We start from the raw sequence: 21,528 nt of genomic DNA on the forward strand, positions 1-21,528 counted from the left end.
CAGCATCTGTTATCCCTATTTTCAAAAATTCTGGAGAGCGATCTGACTCGTCCAACTACTGTCCCATTAACCTTCTTTCTATCATAAGCAAGGTTTTTGAATCTTTAATAAACAAACACCTAATCTCTTATCTTGAATCTAATACCTTACTTTCAGATCATCAATATGGATTTCAATCTTCTTGTTCTACTGCTGATTTGTTATTGGTAATAACTGATAGGTTTTATCATGCATTAGATAGATGCGGATAGCATTGTTCGCTGATGATACTACCATTTATTATTGTCTTGATAAGAAGCCCACATTTGATTGCTTGGAGGGGGCATTTGAGCTTGAAAAGAATCTCACTTCTGCTACAGCATGGGGCTCTTAATGGCAGATAAACTTTAACTCAGATAAAACTCAACTTTTTTCAGCTAATCGTTATAGCAACAATCTAGATCTTTCTATATTTATGAATGGTAATGTACTTGATGAGTCTTCCACCCTTCGTCTTCTAGAATTAATTCTTACTTCTTATCTTTCTTGGAAACCATATATCAAATTGATTGCAAAATTACATCTGCTAAGTTTGCATCTCTTTATCGTACTTGCCACTTTCAATCTCTTCCTTTTTTCTTTAAATACTATAATAGGCACTGTTCTAAAGAGCTAGCGTCTCTTGTGCCATCTACTAAAATTCATTCTTGTCTTACTTGTCATTCAGTCAAGTCTCATCCTTTTACTGCGACTGTTCCTAAGTGCTCCGAAAATTCCTATTCATCTACCTTTTTTCTCAAACATCATTTCTTTGGAATTTGCTTTCTTCATCTTGTTTTCCTGATTCAAATAATTTGCAATCTTTTAAGTCATCTTTTTCCAACTCTAATAGTGGTTACTTGCAGTCTTGTTTGAAGTGAAGATGTTGAATAAAAAAAAACATACATATGTAAATACATATACACACACAATATATAATTTATATGTTAAAATGTAAATTATAATTTAACTATGAATAAAATTGGGAACAATTCAAAAACTTAAGAAAAAAACCATACTTATTTTTATCATCAGAAACAAAAATCATCTTTCCATCATCTGTATCACTATCTTCATTATCTGATAGTGGTTCATTTATCCATTTGTCAAGATCCAAACTAAAAAGATTATAAGTTTGATTAAATCATGTTTAGAATTAAATCATGCTTTGAATTAAATTATGTTTAGAATTAAATCATGCTTTAAGCTAAATCATGCTTAGAATTAAATCATGCTTAGAATTAAGTCAATGTAAGGTTTAAGACGTTAACTATAATTAATCCAAACTAGAACTAAATTGGTAATTAGAATAGAACCATGTTTAAAGGAACAATTAAAATAAAATGCTTGCATAAACTGAAATTATAACTAAAAGAAAATAAATTTGAAAATAAAAGTTTTTAAATAAATAAGAATATAATAAAAACTAAAGTTAATAAAGATCCAGTCTAGTTTTCCTTGTGTGTGTGTGTGTTTGTGTCTGTATGTATGTACATGTGTGTCTTACATAAAGGATCTTCTATTCTTCCTTTTAAATCAGGAACTTATAATTAAAATTTATCACCTATTGCAAAAAAATTTATTGTTGCACAAAACTTATATTTTATTTTTATTAGGTTATTTTCATTATCTTACATATATTATTTTTGCTAATATATAATTTGAAAACATTACCCTTCTGGTATAGGAACTTTTTTTTGTGCTTTCGCAGCAACAGGAAGCAACTCTTCTGAAAACAATGATCTGACTTCCTGAGCACAAGAAACACCTGAAATATGGACAATCATATATATATATATATATATATATATATATATATATATATATATATATATATATATATATATATATATATATATATATATATATATATATATTAGTCTTCTTAACTTGTCAGTGCTTTTGCACTCAAACTTTTTTGCATTTGCCCAAACGCCAGCAAAAACTTTGGCAAGTGCATAAAAAAGGGCTTGCCAAAAAAACAAAAGAGTTTTTATTTTTAAAACTGCAACAAGTCTTTCTTTGTTCATAAAATACTTTTTTATTATTACCATTTTATTTAACTATATAAAAAGTTTTATTTTTTTATTATTTTTGTTTTAATTATTTTATCTTGAATTATAATAAATCATTTGCTTGGCCATTTTTTCAAAATTAGTTCATTTAGAACTTATTCAAAACATTTTTTTCCCTGTTTTTATTTTAACTTAAATAGTAAATAAAGATGTTATATATATACATATATACATTAGGGTAAGTCGATTTTGGTATGTAAGTACTGATAAACAATATAAAGTTCTTTGCGGGACTTCAATGGAAGTTAGTGGATTTGCATATTTTGTAAACTACTTTTCGACATTTAATGAAGTTTTTTTTCTTTATTTTTAAAGCACGCATGTAATGTATTTTGTTTGTAACTTTACTTTAACTTTAGAAAAGTCTCTTAACTGCTTTTAATTTAACATTTAAAACGCCAAAAATCAAATTTTAGGTGGCTAATAAATATTTCTTAAAATATATTTTTTAATTCGCCCAAGTCTATACAACTAGATTTACATGCTTAACTTGTTTATGTTTTATAATTGTTACTTTTCTAGAATGATATAATTTAGTTAAATTAGATAAACAATAAGCAATAATAAGTATGTTTTACTAATTGGATAAATATTACTAATAAGAAAGTTATTATTTTGTGCAAAATTTAAATAGTTTAGTACTTTAATAAAGTGTTATTAATTTTTTATTGCAAATAACTTATGTGTCTTGTAATAACAATATGAACAAAATAATAAGTTATAGAAAACAAGAAATGCCAAAAACAAAAAAAAAGGTGCCTTATGCAATCGAAAAGTGAAGAAAATTACTGAGATTGCCTTGTGAATTATTTACAACAGGTCCAATCACATACAGACAATTTTATTACTTCCTATATAGTTCTGACATTAGGCCAAACTTTTGGGCAACTGTTAAGCGTGTTTCATGTGTTATCAAATCTATATGGTTATCTGTCAATTAACGATTGCCTTTAACAAACAATAAGCCTATTGAAACAAAAAGTTAAAAATCTATTTGCAACTGTAAAAAACATAAACCCTAAACACGTAAAAATATCTAACGAAACCTGGATTCTAAACTTGATAAACATTTTGACATATCTGCTTGTTGTTGTTCATTGGATTTTGTGTCATGTAATAATGCTTATGTAAAGTGAAAAATAGAATTTCTTTTTTTTAAACATATTTGCTTCCAACAAGGCTGCAAGCAACCACTATTAGAGTTGGAAGTTACTGGAAGAGAAAAGTAGAACAAGATAACGATTTTAGAGCAAGATAACAATTGTCATTATTAGATGATCCGCCCCAGATATGGCAACAGTATTCCATACATAGCCGGATTTGAGATTTATAGAGATAGAGAATAGAATCCGGAGTAAGAAAGTGTCCAGCTTGATAAAGAGATGCAACCTTAGCAGATGCTAATTTTGAAAAAAAATGAAAAATGGAACAAATTATTTGCATATGTCCTAAAGAATCAAAAGTCCCAATAGAAGAAAGAGCTTATATATGAGATTAGTATTTAAAAACAGGACCAAAAGGGCTATTTCAGATGTTTTCGGTAGATACATCTGCTCTTGGAAAGGTCTTACTCCTTGATATTAGGCCTCTATTGCTACCAGAAGTTGACATCAATAATATTCTAATGGATAAATGTCAATTAGACAGGGGTAATTCAAAAGTAAAAGTAATTTGAAAATTTTGCATTGGTTAAGATTGAAAGATAGGTAAGAGCATGAAATATCCTTAAAAGCAAATAATTCTGAAGGAAAAAACTTCATAACAAAATGTGTTGCTGCAGAGCATCACCTTACTTTTACACATGAAGATGGCAAATCTCACAGGATCTACTTGACACATAACAATACCTGTTGTTGGTGCTACTGTGGATGTTCTTGCTCTTGAGATATTTAGTGTACTTGAAGAATATGACAGTCTGGAGAGCATTCCTGCTATTCTTTTAGACAATACTGCATCAAACACAATGTGGAGGAGTGGTTTGGTGGTTAATCTAGAAGAGTTGATAGAAGGGAAACTTCACACAATAGGTTGTAGCCTTCATTAGAATGAACTCTTATTAAAATCCCTTTTTAAAAAGTAAGATGGAAAAACAACTGGTCCACAAAATTTTAGTGGACCAATTGGAAATAGATACTCTGAAGAAATTTAAAGACAGCCTCAAGTAGAGTTTGAAGCAATTCAAACTTCTATTATTGAAGGATATATTTCAGATGAGATATTAAAAGATAATAGTCATGATCAAAGGCTTCTTTACAAATATTGTAACGGTATTGGATTAGGTAAAGTAGACAACATATGGGCTAATTGTAAAATAGTTCCACTGAATCATGCTTGATGGTTAACGCTTTCTATACAAATTCTTTGTTTATACACTTGAGATGTTTCTCCAAACACTCTAAAGTCTGAAAAAGCTTACCCGTTATATTTTAAAGTTTATGTTTCATCATGGTTTCAAATAAAGAAATCTTACAAACTGCAAAATCCCCCCCCCCCAGATTCTGTTTTTCACTATTAGTCAATTGAATCTTATTAAGTTTGATGATGTAACAAGAATTGTAAAAAAAAAAACATTCAAGGTAATATTTCTGTTTGATACCTGCAAATTTTCTCTACGCAATGGCTAAAAATGATGATGAGCAGATCAGAACTCTCGGATTTGAGACAATACTCACTTTCAGAAAACAGTACACTTTTTAAAATTAATTTATCTATTTATAATTTATCAGGCAGCTGTATATTAAACTTTTTTAAAAAATGTATTATGCTGTATTATTTAAAATTAAGTATTAAGTATAATTTTTTTTTTTTTTTTTAGCAAGTTTCTTCAAAAGTAACGACATTTTTATTTTCAAAAACAAAGGCAGTTATGGAATAGAAAAGAAAATCCCTCAACTGAATTGGAATGGTATAAGCTGGATATCCCTTATTGATATTGCTGATTTTGCTTATATCAAATGGAGCCACCAAGTATAAAAGAATTTTCTGATGAAGATATTTGCACATTTATCAAAAGTAAAATAAAGCCTAATATTCAAGACCTCCCCTCTCATTCCCAGAGCATTGAGAGGTGTGTCAAATTAGTTTCTGAAGCTTCTGACACCATATATGGATTTGAAGCCAGGCATAAATCTATACTAACAAAACTACTTAGTTGAAAAATGCTTCAAGGGTTTATGTCAAAAAAACATTATTCTCAGTCGTACAATGATTTGTTTAATTTGCTTGTTACATTCTTGAAATAATTTTTTTTTAGTTCAATATTGCATTTTAAACGACTTATTAAATTAGTAATGATTATTTATTGGATTTTATTTATAAATTGAACTTATGAAATTTTACTTAATAAAAAGATACGATAAACCATATCAATAATTTTAAAAACATTATTTGAGTTATTCCTTAGTGTCAAATTTTTTTTGAATAATGTTTTATGTAAATGTATTGAAAAGTATGTAACCACAAGCAAAAAGTTAATGTTTTTATAGCAACTGTTGATGAGGTTACTTTTAAATTTTGCCAATATTTGACTAAATACCTTCAACTTTTAATTTTCTTGGTTTATATATATAAATACACCTCTCAGTACTTTAGCCATTATAAAATTAAAAAAATAGTGAAAAATCGACCTACCCTAATATACATACATACATACATACATACATACATACATACATACATACATACATATATATATATATATATGTATATATATATATATATATATATATATATATATATATATATATATATATATATATATATATATATATATATATATATATATATATATATATATATATAATATACTTTATCCTATGCTGATGTTTTTATAAAATGAATTCATATAGTATTTACACTTTCTAAATTAAAGTTTGCCATTTTAATAAACTACAATTAAAGTTTTTGATAAAAATTTTCAAACCTTCGCTTTTCATTTTCATGACTAATTTAATTAACTGCATCACACAACATGACTAAAATATAAAAAAATAATAAACAATAATTTATTATCATAATTTATCAGAAATATAAAAGAAATTTAAGTGTATAAGCTGAAAAGATTTGCAGCAATAAAATTTAACTAAACTTAATAAGAACTAAAATCAATAATATAATTATTTAATTGCACATTATATATACTAATACACTAATACCATACACCAACTTTATTTTAGTATAAATATGAAAACTAAAATATATAAAACATTAAAAAGATTGATATATAAAAAATTAAAAAGATTAACTCTGTCTTGAACTTCCAGATCAGAATTTTTCATAAACATTGGAAGTGCATTGTTTAGCTTCTCAGTTAGCTTATTAATTAGATCCATGTCTCCCTATTTAACAAAAAGTTTCTTTAAAAATGGTATTAAACATAACAAAAAATAAATTAAATTAATCATAAAGAAGACAATTAAAATAATTAAGACAATTAAAAATGATTAAAATAGTTATATGAAAGCAGTATTAAACAAAAAAATAGTTGATAATAAAAACAAATTTTAATTTGTTATTTTCAATAATATGATTTTAAAATTTTGATAATTATAATACATGTTAATTAGTGTAACAGTAAAATGCAGTTTATCAAAGAATTATAAAATAATATTTATATTACATCGGAATGTTAATAATAGTTATGTTATGTATGTGTGTTTATATATATATATATATATATATATATATATATATATATATATATATATATATATATATATATATATATATATATATATATAAACACACTGCCACTCATGGAAGTTAGGACAAAAAATATTTTTTCAAAAGAACAATATTAAAATGTAACTACATTATAAAATTATTAACTTATATAATACTGTGATCAAAAAGTAAGGTGAATTTTTTTATAAAATGAAAAATCTTTATTTATTCTTCCAAATCTGTATCGTCCCCCTCAAAATAATCCCCCCCAGCCCCAATGCACTTTTGCCAACGTTTTTTCCAGTCTTCGAAGCATGCCGAAAAGTCCTTGGTAGGGATAGCCTTCAATGCGCGTGCCGATTCACGTTGGATCTCTTCAATGGACTCAAAATGATTTCCCCGGAGTGGTCTCTTGAGCTTTGGGAACAGCCAGAAGTCACACGGTGCTAAGTCGGGCGAATACGGTGGTTGTGGAGCAACATGGGTAGAGTTTTTGGCGAAAAACTCATGAAGAACCAGTGCTGTGTGCGAAGGCGCATTATCGTGGTGCAAAATCCAAGAGTTATTGGCCCATAATTCCGGTCTCTTTTTGCGAATAGCTTCACGCAAACGTCGCATAACGCTTAAATAATATTCCTTGTTGACAGTTTGGCCAGTTGGAAGGAATTCGTAGTGCACGACACCACAATAATCAAAGAAAAAAGTCAACATGACCTTGATTTTTGAGCGACTTTGACGTGGTTGCTTCGGTCTCGGCTCGCCTTTTTCACGGTATTCACTCGATTGGTTGGTTGTTTCAGGGTCGTATGCGTAGACCCAAGTCTCATCGCCAGTAATAATTTGTTTGTAGACGTCTTGATAGTCAGAAAGCATTGCTTCACACGTTTTAACGCGACGCTCTTTTTCAAAGAAATTGAGAAATTTCGGCACCAAACGTGATTTGAGTCTTCTGAGGCCCAAATGATCCTTCAAAATCGCTTGCACCGACCCAAATGATATTCCAACAATGTCAACAAGGTCTCGAATGGTTAACCGACGATTTGCAAGCACCAATTCTTTGATTTTGTTGATGTGGCGATCATCAATCGAAGTCGATGGTTGTCCGGAGCATTCCAAGTCATCAACACGTTCTCGGCCTTCTTTGAAGTCTTTGTACCACTTGTAAACATTTTTTTGAGACATAGTCTCTTCATCGAAGGCCTTTTGCAACATTCGATACGTTTCAGCAGCAGAAATATCATTCCGCAAACAAAATTTAATAGCACTTCTTTGCTCAACAAAACTAGACATTGTGAAAATCGCCGAATGCACTTTTGGTACTTCAGAAACAAGCGTAAACAAAAAAAATAATTATGAGTTTGACATGTAATTTGGCGCAAATGTTAATGACATTCCTACCAACTTAAAAATAAAAAAGATTGGACGATTCGAATAAGGCCGGAAGTTTAAATTAAAAATTCACCTTACTTTTTGATCACAGTAGTAAGTAAAATTTATGTTTATATAAAAATAAATCAAGTTAAATAAAACTTGTATAAAAAATTCTAAATTAAGTTATTTTAATGTAAATACATTAAAATAACATAAATTGTCTTTAAATCATTTTAAATTAATAAACAGAGAACCCAGAAACATATTAAAGGTCACATATGAACAAATGAAAAAAAAGTTCAAAGGTAAAATTAAATTTTTTTTTTTAAGTGTAAATTCAAAATATTGGAAAAAATATGCCTAAAGGTAAGTCAATAAGTGTAGAAAAAAGGGCAGCAATACTCAGTTTGCTTCAAGAAGACTATACAGTTAGAAAAATAGCTAAAAATTAAACCTGAGTAAATCAATCGTTAGCTATACAATTCGTTGATATATTTTTTTTAATTTTAATTTTGTTATTCACCTCCTCAAGGCCAAGAAGGCCACTACAGATGAGGAGGCTATTTAATAGTGGTTATAACCCTCTCTCAACTCTATAACTCTGAAACACGAACCTCGATGAACAAGGCCGCTGCGCAGAGAAACAAATTGAGCGCGGTACTACCAGGGACATGGTGGGGATCGAACTCGGAACCTTTCGCTTATGAAGCAAGCGCTTTACCACTACCGCATTGAGAATCTGGAAGTTTGGAATCTGTATCGAGAATCTGGAAGTATGGAAGTATCGAGAATCTGGAAGTTTGAAAGACAGTAATCGTCCAGGTCCTTCTCTATAACAACAAAAACTGATGACCGACTATAAAAAATTTACAACTATTTATATAGTCATCAGTAAACGATTTTGTTTACTGAAGACAATATAAAAGCCATCAGTAAACGTAATCGAATGTTAACTGCTCCACAAATAACAGCTACTTTCATCTGTGATCGAGAAAAAAAAGTTTCTGTCAGTACAATCAAACGAAGATTGCAAAAAGCTAATTTGCATGGTCGTGTTGCTATCCGAAAACCATATCTACGAAAAGGTAATCGACAGAAGAGATTTCATTGGGCACTGTTCCACAAAAAGTGGACAATGGATGAATGGAAACAAGTACTCAGGACTGATGAGTCAAAATTTGAAGTTTTCGGAAATAAGCGAAGAGTTTACATTGGAAGGTATGCCGAAGAAAAAATGCTTACTCAATGTCTGGTTCCAACAGTAAAACATGGTGAAGGCTCTGTGATAGTTTGGGGTTGTTTCTCTCTAGATGGAGTGGGAGATTTGCCTAAAATCGATGATATAATGAGAAAAGAACATTATAGAAATATCCTAGAAACAAGTGCGATCCCTCCAGGACTTCGATTAATCGGAGATTATCGAAGTCCAGAAGGGACTTCGATAATCTCCGATTAATCGAAGTCTCTTCAGAAATCGATATTTAGAATCAAAAAAAGCTGAAAATGTATTACGTGTAATAACCTGGCCTCCTCAAAGTCCAGACCTCAACCCCATTGAGTTGCTATGGGATGAACTTGATAGAAAAATTAGAACTGTATGTCCAACATCAAAATCTCATTTATGGAACATTATAGAACAGAAATGAAATAATATTCAGAAAAAAACAATTAGAAAATTAATTGAAAGAATGCTGAGAATAGTTAAAGCAGTTATTAAATCAAAGGTTTTTTGATGAAAACAAAATTTAATTATTATAACGGTTTTAGTAATTTTTCATTACATAAAACTGACTAATAATATATTTTATATTGAAAATGTATAAAAAATACAATTTTTATTAATATAAATTAAAAATTCTATAACATAATTACATATTAATATTGCTTTTTTTTAAAAATCTTAATTGTTCCAACTTCCATGAGCGGTAGTGTGTGTGCGTGTATATATATATATATTATATATATATATATATATATATATATATATATATATATATATATATATATATATATATATATATATATATATATATATATACATATACATATATACTTAAATGAGTTTGAGTAGCACTAATATAGCAACAATTTTAAGAAAAATAACAAGTAATCTTTTAAAATTTTTTTGATGCCATGTTTTTTAATAACATCATTAAAATTTTTTTAAACTTTATATATAGAAAATTTTTTATTTGGTTACATTCAAATTCAATTGATATAGAAAGATTTTGTAAGATATAAAATACAATACTCTTGGGTTGTTACTGATTATAATTTAACAATTAAAGTAACCGGTATACTATGACTTATATATATGTATATATATTAACTCTTCTTCTATTTTTTGGTTTAGTTTAACTGCTCGTCTTATCTGTATGTATACTTCTGCTACTTCTCTATCCTCTACAACCTCAATGCTTCAATTTATATATTTTTAGGGGTTGTTTGACGCGCCTTGGTTAGATTTTAGAACAGCTTTGTCTAGCGTTCTAGATTAGGTTTCACACTTGTTGTAGTTTGTAACCTTCGTAACAGTTGTTACTATAGTTACATAGAATAGAATTACAGCTTATAAAAAATATAAAGAGATAAAAAATTATATTAAGTAAGCAGCAATTAAAATATAATGGTATAGTTTTTTACCTGCATATTGAATTAATTTCAAATCCTTGTTGTATAATGTCTGGTGGTTTCACCAACATACCTAGCATTACAGCTAGGATATACAAATTTATATAAAACAAAAGATTTCAGATTGTTATTTGATGGGTTTTTCAATGAGAATATGCTACCAATTTTGAAAGATGCCAGGACTAATTTGATTTTATTGTTTTCTTCACAATATCTTTAGATATACATATTTATTGATCACCTATCAAATAACTTCCAGGATATGGTAAATAAGGAAGAAGTAAGAAGTAATTCAAAAATGTAAGTACTTATCAAGACCAAACCACAGATCATATACTCTCCACAGAGTTCATGGAGGTCAGTGTATACATACCTTGATGATCTTTGAGGATGACCTTTGATAACTGAGGAAGTCAGACTCATTGCTAAAGAATCTTTAGATAGATGGAGAAGTTTATAGTGTTGTGTAGCACTTTAAAAAAAGTACCAATTTTTAATTTCTCTCCAGTCTTAAATCATACCTCTGAAGAGCTACATAAAACCATTAACCTATTTATCCATCTAGCAATGACTTAATGGTCTGACTTTCTCAGACACATTAAGCCCTTGCCCAGTTAAAACAACTTTGAGCAGCTTTTTATAAAGGGCAACATGAAGATTATAAAAAGCATATTAATTGATTGAAATATAAATAAAAAGATTAATTGATTGAAATATAAATCATTTTTTGGTAGCAGACTAACATTAAAAATTTTCAAACTTGGAAAAAGCAGCAGAAATGTAGCAAAAAAATAGCAGATGTACCGTTACTGGTAGCCAAACAAATATAACCATTTAAAAATTTAAAAAAAACAAAAAACTTTTAAACAAGAAAATTTATTTTCAAAAGTAATAAACTACCTCCTCTTCAGATTTTGTAAGAACTCTTGAGAATAGTTTTGCAAGAGATTGAATGATAACGCATTGTATATGTCCAGGTAGAAAAGAAACACGTTGGTTTGTGAAACTTTCCACAAGATCATTAATATTCTCAACATATCTGGAAATAAAATATAAAATATTGTATAGAATCAATCAGAGTGGGCAGCCAATAGCTAAAGCAAAATTCCAGGATATTTCCAGAACTTTTCAATGAAAATTTTAGGTTTTTCAAGGATACTTTGATCTTTTCTTGACTATAAAAAAACAAAATGTGTTGATTTAAAAAAAATATGAAAAATAACTAAATAATTAGTACATGTTAATAATACTGATAGTAACATTAAACAGGGCTCGAATCGTGAATGGTTTTCACGCCATTGCGATTAGTTTTTCTTTTTATTAATATTTTCGTGATTTTTTTTTTTTTTTTTTTGCTTTTATAATTTTTTTTTTTTTTTTAATATTATTAAAAGAAGTGTTTTCATCTAAGTTTTTTATTAGGGGTCATAAATTATAACACGCTAAATTTATCTTTTGAATAGAAATATGATCACAAATATGATCAAAGTTCATTATGTTGAATTTCATTCAACTTTTGAATTTAAATTACTTTGAATCTTTTCGTAGAAGCCAATATTACTTTAAAATCATATTAAGTTTGATTTACTTAATGGATTAAAGTATATCACAGTAAATTTACTGATAAACTAAACAAAACAACTATTTAGGTTACTACAGTTGAGTTACTCTTAAAGGGATCCCAAACCTCCAAGACATGTTGTGTTCATATTAAAGAGAAAGATAAAAAAAAATGTATGGGCTGAATTTTTTTGATTAAAACAAAAGAATAAATGCATACCAAGAAAAACTAACTTTTTAAATTTAGACAAAGCTCGTCTTCTTCGTTTTGTTGCAGGCCAAAAACTCTTTATAATATATATCGCAATCTATAGACTTGATAATTTATTCAAGTGCATTTTATTCCAGAGAGTTTTAGTATATGACATCATAGATTTTTTTGTTTGTTTAAAAAATCGATTATGTAAATAAACAAAAAAAATCAATGATGTCATGTCCTAAAAATCTTAGGAATTTAAACCCATTGAATAAATTATCTGTAGATAATTTATTTAATTCTGTAGATTGCGGCGTATATTATGAAGGCTATTTGGCCTAAAACAAAACGTAAAAAGGCTTCAACTAAAACAAGAAAGTTAGTTTTTCTTGGTATGCATTTATTCTTTTGTTTAAATCAAAAAAGTTCAGCTCAAATATTTTTTTTTACCATTCTAGAACATAGTGCAACTGAAGAAGAAAGTTTTATTTAAAGTGTAAACATTTTGAATATTTAATTATTTTTTGTTTCTTGAAAATAGTTAAACCAGTGATTATTGCAAACATTAAACCAAAATTTAAATTAAAAAAAAATAATTTTATTTCTGTTAAAAGAAATTTTTTTCCAAAAAAATAATTTAAGCATATACTTAAAGAAATATAATTTGAGTTATTAAACCAAGTTTTTTTTCTCTCACTTTTAACTACTTGAACGAAAAAATTTTATAATTTGAACAAAAAAATTGAATGAAAATGTCAACTTAAAAACCATTTGAATGAGAAAATTAATTATTCTTAAATTTTTAATAGTATGTAAGATCATAAAGCATAAAGATCATAAATTAGAAAAATCTAATGTTTTTTGCTTTGACCTTATTTGTTTGGTCTATAGATACAGCATGTTTTTGTTTGATCTTCTCTCGTTTGGTCCATAGATACAGCATGTTTTTGTGCAAATATGAAGTTTAAAGTTTTATGACAATAATGTCTATCATTTATCAATTAGATGTTTCAACTTATTAATTAAACAATGTTTTAATTTATTAATTATTAACCTATTTATTTACTTTGTTTTATTCTAAATGCGTTTTATGTTATTAATGTTATAGAATGTATAAAACAGTGTCACAAAGTCATTTTAGAGTAACAGAACTTGTGTTAATGTAAAACAATATAAAGGGCTTGTATTACAAGGTCTTTATAATGTCAAAACAAATTTTGCAGTAATGTTTTATTGCTGTTTTATAATAACAATTAAATACTCAATATAATAAATATAATAAAGTAATTAAATAAAGTAATTTTTCAAAAAACTTTCTTTTTTTTTGCGATTAGATTTTTTTGCCCTGTTGAACAATTATTTTTTTTATTACACAAAATACATAATTATCAAGTTCAGTATCTCTGCAAAATTAAAAGTAACTCTGTAAATTATGAAAACAAAATATTGAACCATTTCAGAAAAAAGTTCCAGGATTTCCGGTAATTATTTCTAAAAGGGGTGTCTTTCCAGGACCTATCAAATTCCAGAGCTTTTCCAGGTTTTCAATATTTTCAAAGACTGCTGGCCACCCTGTTAATTTTACTTGAATAAAGTTCAGTCCAAATAAATATCTGCGCATTTAAAAAAAATATCCTACTCTGCAAATTCACCAGCTATCCATGCTGCAGCAAAAAGAACTTCACAGCTTGTATTTTTTTCGTTGATCCCAATAAACATTAAAGGTTGATCAAAAAGCTTAGCAAATACAGGAACTGCATAGCTTCGCACAGCTTTTACACGAACAACAACATCTAAAACCTGATTGGCTATAACTCTACCATGTTTTGTACCCTCCACTGAACTTAGCTTAATGAGAATATCAATGTACCTAATAAAAAAAGAGCAAAATATGAGTTCAACATAAGAATTTTATTTATCATGTAAGGTTATATGTAGTCCTCAACATATTGGAGTTGTTTATTTATAGAACTCCATAATTCTATCGTTCTGTTGTTATAATTCTATTGTTCTGTTGTTATAATTCTATTGTTCTGTTGTTATAATTATATTGTTCTGTTGTTATAATTCTATTGTTCTGTTGTTATAATTCTAATGTTCTGTTGTTATAATTCTATTGTTATAATTCTAATGTTCTGTTGTTACAATGTCAAATACATTTAATTATGCCTTAAAATACTTTTAACTAAGCACTCTAACTTATTTAATTATGCCTATTTAATTATATCCAAAAATACATTTAATCTCGCACTTAATATGTTTAAAAACTACGGTTGTGCATTAAGATATTCACAAACAGTAAGGTTAGGTAGGTGGTGTGGAGGGTGTATAAATAAAATTTATTACACAATCTATATTTACCATTCAAAGTTAGTAACAAACTGATAATTTGATTGACTGCAAATCTCAATTATTTTCAACAAAAGCTCATCACGATAATGTGTTCCTTCTGCTTTAGACATGTGCAAAAGCAACTTTTTCACAATTTCTTGAAGTGTCTTCTTTGTAATCATACCAACAATTAAATCCAGAGCTCTGTAGCGTATAGATTCATCTCGATCATCAAGACACTGGAGAATTAAATCACTAAAACAATACTAAAATATACTATTAACAATAAAATGATAACAAATTACCAAACAAAAAACTCTATGACTGTGTTTCTCTAAAACTCCATTAACCAAACAAATTAAAATGACTTTAAATTTCTTTTTTAAAGTAATAAATAATAAAATAAAATAAGAGTCAAAAGGAAAAGAAAAAAAGAAAGAAAAAAGATATTACCGATGACCCATGACTAATTTTGGCTGTGATTTTAAAATTTTGTTGAGTAATAAAAGACCGAGATATTTCACTAAATTTAAACTTTCATTTATAAATATTTCAATAAATGTATTAACACTATATATCAAAATATTATCGCTATGACAACTTACAATTTTGATCTTGGTCTTCTATGAGCAGCTTCAATTTTGTGACACAAAGCTGTCCAAAAAAAAAAATTTGAACAAAGAAACAACAGCTAAAACAATAAATTCAGAGAAAGAAAAAATTACCTGCATGGATGGCGGATGATCAGGTAAACCTAATATCATAATTAGTACTATTAATACAATTAATACTATCAACAACAAACTATAATAGAAAACACTATTATAATAACAAACAAGTATATATCAAAATATAAATACTAAATTACAGAAAGAATTACTAAAAGCATATTAAAAACACAATTCTCTTTAATAAAAGCAACAACAAACTATTTCAACGTAAATAACAATATTGTAGATATTAACTTATTAAAACCAAATATCTATTTTATAATTTTAATATAACTTTGGTTCTTTTAAGAAGCAAGTTGACATTAACATAGAATGTAAACCTAACTTTATTACAAAAAATACTTCTAGGTCTTAAGTTTGTTGTTAGCAGTAAAAAAAATTTTGAAAGTTTTTAACTTCAAACAAAACTGCAAGCAACCATTATTTAGTTTGAATGTTATGTTGAAATGTTTTGATTGTTATAAATAAAGAAAATAATAAATAAAATAAAGAAAAGAAATAAAAATTAGGAAAACATTTAACAGAAGACTTTAAAATATTGTATAAGTCAGAACTCCAAAACATTGGTGTTCAATAAAAAACAGATAAAAGATTTTTGAGCACAAAGGAGCAGTTACAGTAAAAAAATGCAACTTGTCTGAGTTATTCAAGCTAGAGCAGGAACTATGGTAATAATTCTAGAAAAGATTACAATAATGAAACAGAAGATCAAGCTTTGTAGCATTTAAAATGTGTTAAGAAAAAGCATTAATTGCAGATCCACTCCAAACAACACAACAGTAATCCACATAAGGACTAATAAGGGATATACCGTGGTAGAAAATCAAATCAAGAGTAAGGCAAACGCAATAAAGAGAAACAACTTAAGCTAACTTTATTATAGATTAGATATAACATATCCTATAGAGGTCAGTAGTAAAAGATTAGTCAAGCGGATGCAAAGTAAGTGTTGATATTCCAAAGTAGAAGCCTCTACTTTGGAATATCCAAAGTTTTGCAATAACTATTACCAGACTATTACTAAGTTTGGTTTAGAATAAAATTTAATATATATGAGCTTTAGGCTGTGACTAAAAAGAAATCTCAAAATCAGCTGTCTCTTCTTAGCAATTAAATTGATAAACTACATTTGTGTATAAACTATCTACTATAGTATATAGTTAGCAAATAAAATCATTTTAGATATAAAAATATCAGTACATAATCTCAATACAAATGAGAAATAATACTGGACCAAGAATGGAGCTTTGTGGCACCCGAGCGGCTACTAGAAATGAATAGGAGTGTTGCCAAAATGCTTTTGCCAGGTAAATGATGGTAGCAAAAATCAGAATAAAGCAAAACCTTAATAAAAATAAATTTTGATACAAACTTAACAAAAGATGAACTTATATATACTATAGTTATGTATTGAGTTTATATATTATATAAAGTCAAAACAAAATAGACATGAAATCTGTATTAACATGTAAAATGAAAAGTATTAAAATTAATCTACACATTCACTGTAAACAAAGGGTTCAGTGCATTGGTTAGCTGCAGTAAGTGAAACACTGCATATAATTAATTCCTTATACACACATAAACAAAATCACACTTTCATATGTTCATGCAACAGTTTGACCTTACATAAAACCCATCCTAATACAGTAGACTCTAATATCCTTTTGCATTTATGCAAATTGTGACTAGATTGACACCATTCATGTAAAAATATTGAAATTTAATATGTGGATTTACACTCAATCTAATCTTAAAATCCTTGTTTTGATTTTAAAAACTGCAAAAATTCTTTAAACATTTTTAATCAGGACAATCAGGACTGAGACCAAAACCAAATAGAAGATTGACTACCACATCTTATTCTTAATAAAATACGTCTGAAACTATAAACTAAAAAAAAAAACAAATTTACCAGCCACAACTGTATTTATACATTCATACAAAAGTGACATTGCAGATGTGCTATAAAAAAAACCAAAAACAAAAATAAAAATAAGTAACTATATAAACTATATATAAATAAGAAAAATTTTAAAATAAGTATATGAAAACTAACCTGAGAATATTAAATGTTGCACTGAAAATGAGGGAAAACAATAAATATCTTTAAAGTTGCGAACTCACCTATGAATAAGACTTGTAAGTGGTTCAAGTAGTTTTTTACCCAAGCGTGGTTCTAATGGACATAATGCACCAAACTTGAGTGAAATAAAAATTTATATAAAGGCATGCACCTAGATACATTTTTTTTTTGTTTTAATCGAAACCCAAAATTATATATACAACCCTCGGAATTAGGAAAAATGAGGTCTGCAATAATTTGCCAGCCTCAATCTTTAGAAGGTCAGCAAAAAATGTTTGATACAAAGGTCTTACCATAAAACATTGAAACGAGGTCGGCAATTTTTTGCTGAACTTTAACACTTTGGGGTCGGCAGTTAGGACGGCATTGCCAAATCCCGACCCTAATTCCAAGAGCTGTATATATATATATATACTACTATTGTTATTTTTATATACATACATACATACATACATACATACATACATACATACATACATACATACATACATACATACATACATACATACATACATACATACAGTTGTATGTGTTAATTCTATGTATTAGCTGGACTGCCCAACTTCAGTTTTTTATTTTGTGCTGATTCATTCAACAACCTCCTAGTCCTTTTATGTTATATAGGTTAGTGATATTGCAGGAAAAAAATTTAAACAACTTTGGTTGATTAATACTGAAATTAAATTTTTATCAAAAAAAACTTTTTTTAAAAACTTAATAATAAAAGCATGATGCAAAAAAGTAAAATTCAAAAAATAGGAAAAGGATATTTAAAAAAACTGTTTCTAAAATAGTAAATGTTAAACTTGATAGCATAAGAAACATCAAAATATAAAAAAACAGGTAGCACCAAAAGTTTGTCAAGCATATACATACTACTGATCAAGAATTTAAGAATTTTTATTGGGAATTATTTTATTATTAATTTATTGGGAAAAGGTGTCATTAGACCTTATTAAAATGGTTTGGGGTTCCTTTGCTTCTAGTAGTGTAGGAAAACTTGAATTCGTCAAGGTAAAAGAAATTTATACTGATATTATGAAAAGAAAACTAAGAATAAATGACAGAAGTGCTAGCTTGTATTTCAGTTTAAGTTAAATAGAGATCCAAAACACACATCAAAGTCAGTGGTTCAAAATAACTAATGTTGAGATGTTAGATTAAGTTCCTCAGTCACCAGAATCAAACTAAAAACTTATCGAACTTAAATGACTTTATTATAATAATCTTACTTAAAATTATAATTAATACTCTGAACAAAAACCATTCACAGAATTTAATGCTTAAATGATACCTTGCAGTCATTAAGGCAAAACAAATTGTCTATTAACTTTAGCATGCAATTATTCAAGAGGCAATCTATTTATTGAAAAACTATAACTTTAATGCATTAAAATCAAAAACAACAATTGTAAAAAGTATTTTTAAATGTCTCATGTCTCTACTTTAGACTCAAGCTTGACATTTCTTGATACAAATAAAAAAAGTACAATTGTGAACCAAATAATAAAAATGCCTGTAGACAGATGGGAGTAGAGAGAAATATGTTTCGAGGTGAAGAGTGATTTGTTAAGAGCTTTTTAACTCAAAAAAAAAACAAAAAACATTTGTGAATACCAGGTATTTAAAATCAAATATAAAAAACAAAACAACTTACAAGTTTTATAATTTTTATAAGCATCCAATTGTTTGAAGAAGTAGTCATCAGTTTGAAAAAAAGAGGAGCCAATGCAAGATAATTTTTTGGATGTTTACGAGCTAGCTCGCAAATAACATTAACAGCAGCACACTGAACACCTAATATATATTGTATTAATATTACACGCACATATGCATTGAATCGCAGTGAAACATTTCAATAACACAGAAACATTTATGATTCTATAATTTTAAAATTATACTTAACTTATTATTAACAGGTAACGACGACAAAAAAAAATTTTTTTTTTTTTAAATGTAATTATTAAATCACAAAACTTTACCAGTATCACTATCTTCAAGTCTCTCTTTTAACCTTGGAAATGATGGACGCAAAGCATCAGGAAACTAAAATTCAAAATAAATTATAAAAAAAGAACTTCCAATTTTCTATTTATAAATGATTAACTTTTTTCCTTTATTCTTATTTTACTTAAAAACTAATATTTATTTTAATTTAATATTTATTTTACAAATTTATAGTAACTAGAATAATCTTCATAAATCTACCTGGTATAACCTGGTTACCTGGTCATAACCTGGTTACTTGGTCATAACCTGGTTACCTGGTCATAAACTGAATACTCCTAATTTTAAATAACATATGGCCTTGATATTTAAGCAACACTGTTTAAAACATTTAAAAAAGCTCAACTAATTATAAAAACACCATTATACAAAACAATTATCTTTTTATAATAACAAAACTTATTTTAAGATTTTAGATTTGTCAAAAAAACTAAAATTAGAATACTATTAATACAACAAAAAAATATAATATAAGCAATAACAATAAACAAAAGAAAATTTATATAACACAACTATAAAATTTAACTTTATTTTATTAACATTTTCAAATACTTATGAAATTATAATATCATAATATCAAGCATTTAATTGGTGCATCTTTAGTATCGACATTTTAGCTTTTGCAAAAGTTGATATATGTAAAATATGTATGTGACAGATTGTGTATGCACGTGACTATGTGTGCTTTACCAGAAATTTTTATGATTTATAAAAAATGTTAAATTAACTCTGCAACTACTTTAAAATTTGTGTAATTTAATAAAATAAAATAAAGATTCTAATTTTTATTTTTACTCAAAAGTTAGTACTTCAGTACTTTACTTAGTTAGTACTTCAGTACTTTACTTAGTTCTTAAGAATAATACTAAGGTTCTAGTTTTGTTTTACTTTTTTTTTGTTTTACTTAATTGCTTCTTTTTAAAAACTAGATGATTTTTTAATTTTAAGAAATAAAAAATGGAGAAACTAATTGAGATTATTTGGATTTAGTTCATTGGTGGGTTGAAGTGGTTTCAAGCCTTATTGAAAAAGTTAATTTGTCAATAATTCAGGAATCATTCATGTAAATTTAGACGTGGTCAGGAGTGGTATACCAATGCATACCATTCCTGACAACATCTCTATATTTTGTTTTAAAAATTTGATCAGGTCTGTGTGAATGTTTGACAATTTGAACATTTAAAAAACAAAAATATCTTAACTAAAGAATAAAATCAATAACTTCAAAACTTTTCTGATGTTCTTATACTATGCATAACATTTTTAAATAAAGTAACAAACTACTTCTGATCATTGTTTACAATAAATACATTTTATTTAAATAATTTAAAAGTATATCATAAAATAAATACTTATGTAAATAATAAAAATTGGATATGAAACTATAATATGACATAATATAATAAATAATAAGAAAAACTTACATTTAGAAACACTTTGTACATAAGAAGAATTGCACGTTTGCGAATGTATGGTTTCGAGGATACCATCTAAAGATTCATTAATTTGTCAATTTACTAAGTTACGAGGGTTTGAAAAACCCAACTCAAAAAATAAATAAATAAATATTTGGGTTTAACTAAAAATGTTTTTCTTTTACAACTGAATGTCTGATTTTAGCTTCTAAACTCAATATTATAAATAAATTTGCAACTTACATCATATAAGTATTAATTATATATAAAATATCAAATATAAACTATATACACAGTATGCAATATATGTACAATGCATGCATATATATAAAGTATATTTTTAATTTAGTTTATTTTGAAACTCTTTACAAAATAATCCAAAACATGATTAATAAATTTGTGTGGCAAAAATAATCCAAATCATGATTAATAAATTTGTGTAGCA

The 21,528-nt window shown here is 27.2% G+C and overlaps 1 protein-coding gene across 4 annotated transcripts in view; it reads right to left on the reverse strand.

Moving 5' to 3' along the window:
• LOC100204404 (AP-3 complex subunit delta-1) overlaps positions 1 to 21,528 on the reverse strand; it is a 78,699-nt gene that overhangs the window by 50,149 nt on the left and 7,022 nt on the right. For all 4 annotated transcript variants that reach the window (XM_065818308.1, XM_065818310.1, XM_065818311.1 and 1 more), the window contains 15 exons: positions 21,093 to 21,158; positions 19,644 to 19,707; positions 19,319 to 19,458; positions 17,703 to 17,776; positions 17,491 to 17,540; positions 15,570 to 15,598; positions 15,450 to 15,498; positions 15,298 to 15,367; positions 14,875 to 15,099; positions 14,153 to 14,383; positions 11,658 to 11,796; positions 6,338 to 6,430; positions 6,016 to 6,067; positions 1,693 to 1,786; positions 1,038 to 1,136 (listed from right to left, as the gene is read on the reverse strand). In XM_065818308.1, coding sequence (XP_065674380.1) covers positions 1,038 to 1,136; positions 1,693 to 1,786; positions 6,016 to 6,067; positions 6,338 to 6,430; positions 11,658 to 11,796; positions 14,153 to 14,383; positions 14,875 to 15,099; positions 15,298 to 15,367; positions 15,450 to 15,498; positions 15,570 to 15,598; positions 17,491 to 17,540; positions 17,703 to 17,776; positions 19,319 to 19,458; positions 19,644 to 19,707; positions 21,093 to 21,158 — 1,475 coding nt within the window. The remainder of the gene's footprint in view (positions 1 to 1,037; positions 1,137 to 1,692; positions 1,787 to 6,015; positions 6,068 to 6,337; positions 6,431 to 11,657; positions 11,797 to 14,152; positions 14,384 to 14,874; positions 15,100 to 15,297; positions 15,368 to 15,449; positions 15,499 to 15,569; positions 15,599 to 17,490; positions 17,541 to 17,702; positions 17,777 to 19,318; positions 19,459 to 19,643; positions 19,708 to 21,092; positions 21,159 to 21,528) is intronic.

Source organism: Hydra vulgaris, chromosome 14 (genome assembly GCF_038396675.1).
Source record: "Hydra vulgaris chromosome 14, alternate assembly HydraT2T_AEP".
NCBI classification, from domain to species: domain Eukaryota; kingdom Metazoa; phylum Cnidaria; class Hydrozoa; order Anthoathecata; family Hydridae; genus Hydra; species Hydra vulgaris.